General features: G+C 28.8%; 1 protein-coding gene across 3 annotated transcripts in view; it reads left to right on the top strand.

Annotated features, from left to right (window-relative positions):
- The first annotated feature begins 100 nt into the window (after positions 1–100).
- LOC129960089 (max-like protein X) overlaps positions 101–10,661 on the top strand; it is a 30,770-nt gene continuing 20,209 nt past the window's right edge. Inside the window, exons 1-5 of one of the 3 annotated variants that reach the window (XM_056073193.1) lie at positions 101–203; positions 335–386; positions 2,653–2,718; positions 7,578–7,646; positions 8,349–8,471. In XM_056073193.1, coding sequence (XP_055929168.1) covers positions 7,607–7,646; positions 8,349–8,471 — 163 coding nt within the window. In that variant the 5' untranslated portion in view covers positions 101–203; positions 335–386; positions 2,653–2,718; positions 7,578–7,606. The remainder of the gene's footprint in view (positions 204–334; positions 387–2,652; positions 2,719–7,577; positions 7,647–8,348; positions 8,472–10,661) is intronic. The other 2 variants (XM_056073191.1, XM_056073192.1) reach the window with 2 other exon arrangements.

Raw genomic sequence — 10,661 nt, 5'->3', positions numbered from 1 at the left:
TTAATTAGAGATCTTGTTGTGTGAACTGGCAAACTTGTTCAATTGTCCATAATTTTTTTAACTAATATTTTGAACACTATTGCATTAAAATATATTTAATCTGGCATCAAAATATTCAACTTCCTCATCCTTATCAAAATTGGCAATGTTTGCGTTTGCGTTGTGTATACTATGATTGCGCATGTGGAATTTTTATCCAGATTGTAAGTAAAGGCTTAATGTGTTTGTTTTATGATTGCGGTTGATTAAGCTGAAACTCTGTGAACCGCTTATTTCAGTATAATTTTTTTTGCTCAATGAAAATAGTTTTTTTTAATTTTTTCATTTGGTTTAGGTAGCATATGTATAAACTTGCTGGAGCGAGGAAAAAAAAGAACAATTTAAAGGTTAGAATTTTTACTTCTTCTTTCATAATTAAAAAAATGGGATTATTTCATTGCTGCGTTCTGTTGATGAATCCATTTTTAATCCGAAATTGTTTTTTAATGTATAATGTACATATCTTTTGATAATACATCTCTAGACAAAGTATGTAATGTTATATTTATTTTCTTATTCTCTATTTCAAATATACGTTAAAAAGTTAAACTTCTTTACGAATTTTTGATGGAAGAGATTAAAATATATATATTTAATAAAATTGCCTTTGAACGGATAGCGCTAAGTTTTAGTTTCGTTTTTAACCTTTTTTCTTTGGTCATTAATTTTTGGTTTGAGGAAAAAGAAAACATCTTAAATACGAGACGTTCAAGGTAAGGAGGTGCAATTGATAATCTTTGAAATATTTTCCGCAAAATTGCTTGAAAGGAAAACTTATTTTGTGAATATTTAAATTATGTAAAAATTAGTTTTTACCTACACTTATCTAAAGTTACAGTTTGCTTTCCACTGTTTCCATGCAAAGTGTTATAAACATCTGATTATGGCTGGAAAGATTGAAAGACTCTTGCTCAACTTTGTTATAGGCTCACTGCTGCTGTAATTTTTACAGGTGCAAGAATACTAAGCATGCAACGAAGTTATTAATTTTGACATTAAACTTGAACTGTATGTAGTAGTATGTAATTTTGGAGCAATTATTAATTGTAACTATAAATTTTCGGAGAAATAAAAGTTAGTAATATGTTCAAAAGCTCATAATGACTGCTATATATTTTATTAATCAATTTTACAGAGTTAATTTTTGTTCTCAATAGTTGCAGTTACTACATATGTTTGCAAATGTCAGTGTAAAATCATGAAAGAGAATTGATTTAATAGAATCAATGATCATTTCATTCATATGTTTTAACATAAAAATGTATTTTCCAACTTCAGGAATCAATGCAATAAGTCTTTATAGTTCGATGTTCTTTTGATGTTTCTATTTAAAAAAAAGTTAGTACTTATTGATTACAAATTGCTTCTGTTGGTCAGTTTTATAAATAAGAAATACTATAGATACTTCTAGATGCAATGTTGAATAAATAAAATATTTTTAGGGAGGATGGATGGATGCTGTATATTTTATACATTTGAATACACTATTGCAAAAATAAAATGTTTTGATTGTTAACATGTATACTGTATTCTTTGCAACTGACTGATATAAAATTGGTTAATTAAGAAGGGAGAACAAATTTTAAAGAAACCAATAATCCCAGTAATTTTATTTGTAAATGTTATTGAAGGAATGTAGGTATTTAAATAAAATATTTACAAAAGATTATTCTGGTACAGAGGATTAAATTAGAATAAATAAAACTTTAAATGAAAATTGGCCTTGCTCTCTTGAATTGTTTATTACTGATTAAAATACAGTTTTAACTAATAGAAATAGATTTTTTCTCCTATTGCATAACTTTATAGAAATATAATTTTTCCTATAAACAAAAGTTAATATAGCTGTGCCACATTCGTTAAAAGTATGCAGGTTAATATGGAATTCAGTTCTTTTTCTTTCTCTCTTTTATGAACTTTCTATGATTCCTTAACAAAAATAGAAATTTCTGTCCTTAAAAGTCAGGATTCTCCTGTGTTTTTTAAAAGTGTCGTAAGATGACTAGATGTTTCAAATTTTGCCATTTGCTCACATTCAAGAATTTTAATCCACTGATTTCTACTTCTTTTACACTAAGATCATGACTTACAAGCTACTGTGATTTCCATTTAATCAAGTGCTTTAATGATGCTTATATTAAAGATTAAATATACGATAAATCCTCTAAAATTTTAGATTTCAAGCTTCGACAGGAATAGCAAAATCATTATAATACCAGGCCTTTTGCATAAATTCAACCTTTCTAACAACCTTTTGTGCATCAGTTGTAAACAAATCAATTACATTTCTTATATCCTATTAAAATGTATTAAATATTCAGCTTGCAGAACTATATTCTGGAAAAAACTTTAAACTGTTCAATTTACTATACCATATTCCTTCTTTTTATGTCAAGCTTTTGCTGGGGAAAAAAAAAAATCATTTAAACACCTTCATTCAAGCTCTCAAATACTTGGGCATTCATTAACTGTAACCTATTGACAATCAGAAGATATCAGCTTTTATTGCTATATATTCCATGCTTTTTATATTCAGGTCAATAAATTTTTTTATAACTACATTGAAATCAACACTTCAGATAGCTAATTAATGAAATTGTAAAATATTATTAGAAATGCTTGGGAGAAAGCTTCCTGAGTCACTCAGAACTCCTTGCAGTCAGATGAAAGAATAGTGAGGTAGGTATCAAGCAGAAAATTGAATTGAATAAAAAGAAAAAAAAAAAAAAAAAAAGCTTAATGCTTGCTATATCAGGAATCATTAGAACTTGGTTATGGATATTGTTCTTCATTGCTATTACAAAAATTATTTGTATTATCTTAAAATTTTTTAAAAAATTATCTTTTTAATATTAATTTTATTTCTGTACTTTTTTTTAAAATTAATTTTTTGAATTTAATTTGATACACAATCTGTATCAATGTTTTTAAGTTATGACAAAATTCCACTCATCCATGAAAACATTCAGTCCTTGCTTTTGCTCTGAAACTCTGTAGTCAGATTTTCACTGCTGCTTTTCTATTATTAAATATATACCTTTTAATTTGTATGTACAGTAGTTTGTAGTATATTCATGTTTTCCAGTTGTATCAAGTAATTACAAGGTGAGAATTTAAAAAAATGCATTCTATATTAATTGCTTAACAATCTAAAACATACATAATCTAACTTCTTTCATAAAATAAATACATAAATTTTTCTTATCAATATCTCTGAAGATTTCATCAATCTTTCTGAGCTTGCACTTGGAAAAAACTGACTTTTTAAAAATTCTGTGTTGGATCTTGACTCCACAGCCAATAGTATCATTTATATGAAAAGCAAACTTGGATCTATCCATATATAAATTTTCAACCATATATTCTAATGAAGTTTCACTTTTGACTGGGTTTCAGTACAAGGCTTTTCTACAAATAAGATTGATAGAAGGCTTCAAGTAGAGGAGATCGAGGCTGGTTGATACCAATTTTCATTGATAATTTTTTGTTTGGTAATGAATGATTAAATAGCTGATATGTGTTCTAACACTTCTTAATCCATTGGCTTGTATAAAATGAAAGTAATAAAAATTTGGTTTAAAAATTAGAGAACAATATTGAGTTGAATTAGCTAACTCAACCAGTGTTAATTGCTCTAGGGTCCAGGTTTTCATCAATCTTTCTGACACCATATGCTCGGCAGGTTGGCATTATTTATTTGTACTTTTCTTAATTATACTGTATTTGCTTATCTAAAACAGAAATAAAAATATTTTTAATTAGAAACTTTTATTGAACTACTGTTTAAATAATTGAATTTAACTAAGAATTGCACTTTTTTTTCGATTTAGAACATTTAATTAAGAACTGGGATTGACTTCAAATTGCACAAATTTTTTTATCTCTTTGTCGTCCCAATGTCCAAAGGCAGTGGCAGAACCATTTTTAAATCAGCACTTGAGACAGCTGCTATTTCAGCATTATTGGGAAAAATAAATAAGTTAGTTACTTTAAAACTTTTCTTGAGAAAGCTCATCTTCTATTCTTGAGAGGTTCAAAATTTTAAACATATGAAAGTTTGAAATTTTTTTTATCTTCAATTAACAATTTCACTAATACAAAAACATTAATCTCTGATTTTTTTTCTCCCAAATTCATATAATTCGAATCCTTAGTCAATTCACAATTTATATCAAAATTGTCTTCATCACTGAGAGACCCCATTCTTCTTCGCTCTCAGAATGCAAGTTTGTCTTCTGAATTTTATTTTCTTTCTCTGAATTTGGTATTTTGCCACTTTCATATTTTTTAGTTTGCTTTCTTCATTTTTATTATATAAAACTTTTGTCTTTGTTTTTACAGTTGCTTTTAATTTTTTACTACAATGGCTTCTTTTTCTGGTTGAAGTGTTATCTTCACAGCAATATCTATCAAAACAGCATCCTGCCTCTTCCTTCGTCCTTTTTTTGTTCCTTGTCTTGTGCCAGTCTTTGGTAATGGTCACAGTTCTTACAATGGTGAAACAGTATGTGGGATAAAAACTTCGGGATTTGGGAATGGCAACACTTTGCAGTTGCGCCATTTCTTTCACGCTCAGTTGTCGAAGTTTGTCAGTATCAATGGGCATCAAATTAGGAGAAACGGAATCCAAAACCGAAGGATCACTCTGAGATACAGTAAATGTGACTTGAACACGTTCCATTACGTAACTGGGAAGAAATCCCGAATTGGAAAACATGTCTGGGTTCTGTCGACTTACTCCAGCAGTTGCAAAACCAGTTGTTATATTCAGGGTTGCCACGACACCGGGAAAATGCAGGGAGATTGACCCCCCCCCATCTAAAGAAATGCTGATCTGTAAAGATTGCAAGAATGAAAGATCGTAGTCATAGCTTCCAAAAGCGAAACAATACCATTCATGATGATTGTGTAATGCGGAAACCTATTCATTTTCTACTCTTTTAATGTATAGATCTATCAAGTTCGATTTCCGAAGCAGTTGCTCTTTTTCCATGAAATCCCCGAATTGATGGAAAATTGCAGCTAATGGGCATGCGCGAGACTTTTGTAACTGTGTGAAAGAATAGAATACATTTCTGTGGTGGGAACATTCAATCTGCGGAAGAAGCGCGGTGTTGTTTAGTCTACCATAATTGAGTTTATCGAATGGTTTGTTTATTATCTGAGAAACTGACAGCTTATTCAAAGCAGATTAGAGGCTTTTTTTAAAACAATGAGCTGCTCAAAATCCGTGTTTAATACGAAATGGAAGAATAAATGTAATATATCCTGATTTTGCTGAAAGAGTTCGAGAAATTTTGCAAAATCCATTTGTTGCATACTGCTCGCTTTATAAGAAAATAATGTGCCTAAGTAATATGGGTGAACAGGCACTTATTAGTCATTCGAAAAAAGGGAAACAAAATTGCGTGCCAGTTAAAATAATTCATCATTAATATTAGGCTTTGTATTTAAAAGAATACAGGGAACGATGACATGTCAAATCAAAGACATCAAATCTAATGTCCGAAAATAAACCAATTTCAACTTTCTTTGTTCAAGAACAATAATTTAAAGCTGAATTTTTATGGGCATTAAAACTGATATGTCGGATTCAATGATATATCGGAAATATTTTCATATATGTTCACTAAAAGTGGAATAGCTAAAAAAATGTGCGTTAGACCGTACAAAAATGGCGTGCCTTATTTGTTAAAGATTAGCTCCACGAAACTGATGATTGAAAGATTTGAAGAAGTTGCAGAAATTGATGCCCAAATACATAAATTGGTAAAAAGGAATAAATTAAAAAAAAAGTAATGCTTTGTAATGTTTTTTTTTTTTTTTAAGTAATCATTAAATGATTTGTATCATGATAACAACGTTTTGTATTTTATTTCACCCGAATTCTTAATTTTGTGTGATTGACAGTTAAAGAGCGTGAAAGGTAATATATCCCCTTTAATATGCAAATTTTGTCTGGTTAAATTTTAGATAATAACTAAAGAGATTTTTTTTTTTAATATAAATATAAACCTTCTTTTATTGTGCTATTATTTCAAGTAATGTTAAACTGTTGCTTCCTTTCCTTGGTTTCCCCACTCTTTTAAATCATATTGCATTATAACTAGCTCATGAGTGTTATTCGTGTGTTTCCTCGTATCTTGAATATACATACAGGGAAAACACTGGGATTTTCCCCTCCAGATTTGAGTGGCAACCCTGTATATTGCAATCAGTCAGTGGTTGGTAGCCAGTGGGAGAGCAGTCACTTCGATACTTGGGATATCATAAATCATTATTTTTTCCCCAGGATTGTTTTTAAGCCATGAAATACATGCATTGTTCATGCATTTTTAAAATATAGTAAAATATAAAATATCAAAAAATAAAGATTACTTTTGAATTTCTTTCATTATCTTGAAAATAATTCAAAGCAGAGAAAAAAAAAATGACACAATTTTGACTTCAAAATCTGGCTGATAGATGGTATATCTTGGTTGGAAACTAGGAAAACAAGTTGATTTTATAGACAATGGAGAAAAGAAAAAATGGAATGCATTTGACTTAGGTATGAAAATGAAATGTGACTATTCTGTAAATATGATACTGGATATCAATCAGTTAATAATAGCTCACTATGTTTCTTTGAAGTTCTGTTATATTAACAAAATTATACAAGCTGCTGCCGCTGCCGCTGCCGACACAGCATCCTTAAATTGCAATAACATGGTTGATAAAGTTTAAAGGGAGTTCAGTTCCTTCTATTATTGGAAAAAAAAAATGTATTGTCCGCAACAAGATGTATTCTTATGTATTGTCCGCAACAAAAAGCCATCAACATTTGTCTGCAACACAATTTCAGACCAGTATCTATGAAACTTGGTGTAAATGCGACTTAAGAGAAGTTTATCTGTCTTTGTGCTAGTGAACACAATATCTTAAAAATGGAATGTCTGAGAGATGAAATTTAATATATGTTTTTATTTCTGGAATTGTAAATATCTATAAAATGTTTAGGCCAATTCCATCAAGGATTGGCTGTCTGATGCTTTGTGTATTTATAAATCTGAGTATGATAACTCAGAGGCATAATAAATTAGTTGTGTGAATTTCAGTGTATGGTTTTTGCATCAAAATTGTAAGCTTGGGTCTCATTTTGGATTGTATCTGTCAAAGGGTAAACTATTTATTTCTCTGTTTGCTGAAAAAGTCAACAGACAAAACAAATAAAATTTTGTATGTGGTTTTGATATCAAATTTGCAGATTTATAAGACATTTTGGTCCCAGTTAGTCTAAGAGGTTCACCTGTTTCGTTCCTTATAATATGAAGCTTAATTTAAAATGTGTTATACAGTATAAGTGAATGAAAATGTTAAAGAGAAATTATTGCATGTTGGCTGTTATCTTTTTGAAAATAATTATTTAATCCCTATGAAACTTAAAGATTTTTTTAATTATTATTTGCAAAAATAAATTTATATATTTCAGCTTATTTTCAGTACAAAATTGTTTGACTTATTTTCATTTAATGCAGTTAAATTTATATTTTTTTCAGTTAAACATATCTTTGAATGGAAATGAATCATGGCAGAGCTAAGTTTCACAGATACTAAATATGATCCTGGTAAGTAATTTTTGTCGACATTTTGTTAGCTATGTAGAATTGGGTTGTACAAAAATAGTCGTACATACTGTATATAATTGTTTTGCCTTATTGTTTTTCTTTTAAATCTAAAATTAATATTTCACCTTTTTGATAACAGTAGCACTATGTCAGTTGAATAATTTATTAAGATGTTAGTTTGTGTTTCTTTGATATTGTAATCAAATACTATTGTAAAGTGCATAATCTTATAATTTAGTTCAATCTTATCTATCTTAATGATAAAATGTGTTGTCTACTTTATTTATTTTGTTTAGAAGAAATTTTTTGAACTGATTCAAATACAGATACTATATAAAATTTAGAACATTAGATTTGGTGTTCAATTTTCCTCGAAATGAAATTTATGTAACATTATATTTTACTATTGCAATATTCACTCTCTCTTTCTTTGTTTCTTTCCTTCTATTTTTTTAAAAATTTTATTTTGCTCCAAAATATATTGAAGTATGAATGAATAAATCTTCAACAGAAAATTCCTGTAAAATGTTAAAATATTATATTTAAAAATACATTTTTTGTTTCATTTTTTAAAAAATCCCGTCCTCTATCTTTTGATATTTTGGCACTTTCTGCTGCATTTATTTTTTCATTTTCTTTGCAATATTTAAACCAACAACACTTTCATATTGTAGCAACCTAATGCTTTTATAATTATTTTAGGATCAGAAAATGATAAACTCAGTTTGCCAAGTCCTCCTGCTCCTAGTTTAAGTTTTTCATTTTCTAGAACATCTTCAACTGGATCCATTGATCTTTTAACTTCTTCATCAGCCCATAATACAGGTAGGCATGATGAATAGTTTTATATTAGTTAATAACAGTAAGTTTAATTCATAAACAAATTTCTTAAAAAGTAAATAATTTGAATTGAAAGTAATATGTTATTATCAATTTCCATTTTAAAAAGTATTTTTGCTTTATTTATTTCACTTATTTTATTTATTTCATTTCAATTTTAAGTGTGTTTATTTGAAAATTGGCTTTGTATTTGAAAAAATGTAACTGTTACTGGCTAAAAAGAAAGGAGACACTTTCTGCTTACTCTCAATTAGTATATAATTACAGTTGAATCTAATGTGATAAGCTTTTTATTCATAATTCTGGATTTACATTAAAGCTATTAATGAAAGAAATTTTCTATTTGTATAACAAAAATTTTTGTATGCAAAAACTATGTAATACCTATTTTAGTAAAAAAAAAAAAAAAAAAAAAGTACATATGAATTTTGTTTATAAACAGGAATATAAATTAATTAATGGGTAGGGGATGTTTCTGTAGTTCTCCCTTCAGTTGAAATTTTCAGTAGACTAGATGTCTATTTATAGGAAGGCAAGAAATACTTGCCTTTGAGTCGCCTGTAATCTTTGCTTTCTGTTTTACAGATCCCTTTCTTAACTAGGAAAGAGTGGAAGAGAAGTTTAGCTTAACAAAAGACATAGAAGTTAGATGAAAAATTAAGACATGGCAAAATGTATGAAACTTAGATAAATATAATATCAACAGTTTTGAAAAGTCACTATTCAGTTATTAAAAGCTTTAAAAAAAAAAAAAAGCAATTCTATACATCATTGACATTGTTGCAGGCCTTGTTTTGTTGACCTTGGAGATGTTGGATGCTTTTATTGTGATAACTGCATTTCTGAGTTGTTTGTATAAACCCAGAACCCGTCTCTTTTGAGGGTATTTATTCTTCAATCCGATTTGCTTCTGCTCACTGGGTTGTAACTTTGGTGCGAACTTTACTCAGATTCTTCTGAAGTCCAAATTCTTAATCAAAATGGATCTAGTGCTGATGCTTGCCTTAATTGCAAAGTCTATGATTGTAATTTGACAATTCTGCATTATCATAATCCTTACTTGGTGAATTACTGTCTTGTACAATGGCCCATCAGAATGTTTTTTGCTCTTGACTGTTGTGTGTCTTAAGGCCTTATCACACAGGCAAATACCGTCTACACTTTTGTGGACAATTTTCCGTTTTTACCCGCAGGCAACCGGTCAAGCAAGTTTTCCGTCAACGTGAGCTTTTTTCAACCAGCTTGAAAATGTAGACGATAGCGACGGAAAGATTGTTTGCAAACGAAATTCAACCAATCGTGCATGGCTTTGGTACTGACGTAGTTGCCAATAATGGCACGATTGACGCCAATATGAAACTAATTTGTAAACACATTTCGAAAATGTTCTATGGTCGTGTGATAAAAAATGGGTTTTGATCGACTTTATTCATTAAAAGCCAGCTATTTGGAATCCACTGAATATTCATTATTAAAGACAAATGTTACACGAAGAAATTCGTACAATAATTATCAGAAGACGAAGAGATATTGACACCTGTAGATAGTCATTAAAAGCAAGAAAATTTATTTTCAGAAGTAAAAGAATTATTAATGTTTATGTGAACTGTATTTGATCAGATTAAATCTTTAATTTTTTTTTTAAATAATGGTATAATTTTTGAATTTCTAAAATATGTAATTAACATCTTCCATACAGTTAAAAAATTATTTAATTCTTTGCTGTTGTGAAAGTTAATAAGGATCAATTCATTTTCTTACTGCTGAAATATTGTTCACAACATTATATAGTACATTTAAGGGAACTGCAGAATATGAATGATTCTGTTATTGTTTAATGCTTTAATTAATAAATAATAGTAAAGTTTTTATTTTTAAAATTAATTGCACATCCAACTCACAAAATCGCTTTTTTAGCATATTTCTGTGTTTAATTTGATTTTCACAATTTAATCTATGAAAGCCTATACAGATACATTATGCAATTATTAGATTTTTTTTTGTACGTAAACCTGTCATTATTACTGAAAAATTAACAAAATTGATGGAACAGCAATATATCCCAGGATATAATGTATGGAATGTGTAAACTACAGATATTCACCAAACAGAAAAAGCGAATAAAGAGCTATAAATTAGCCATAAAGTACACATGTGTTTTCGGTTTACCATAAA

Source organism: Argiope bruennichi, chromosome X2 (assembly GCF_947563725.1).
Source record: "Argiope bruennichi chromosome X2, qqArgBrue1.1, whole genome shotgun sequence".
NCBI classification, from domain to species: Eukaryota; Metazoa; Arthropoda; class Arachnida; order Araneae; family Araneidae; genus Argiope; species Argiope bruennichi.
Note: the sequence above shows the minus strand (reverse complement) of the source record. Positions and strands in the feature narration are given on the sequence as shown.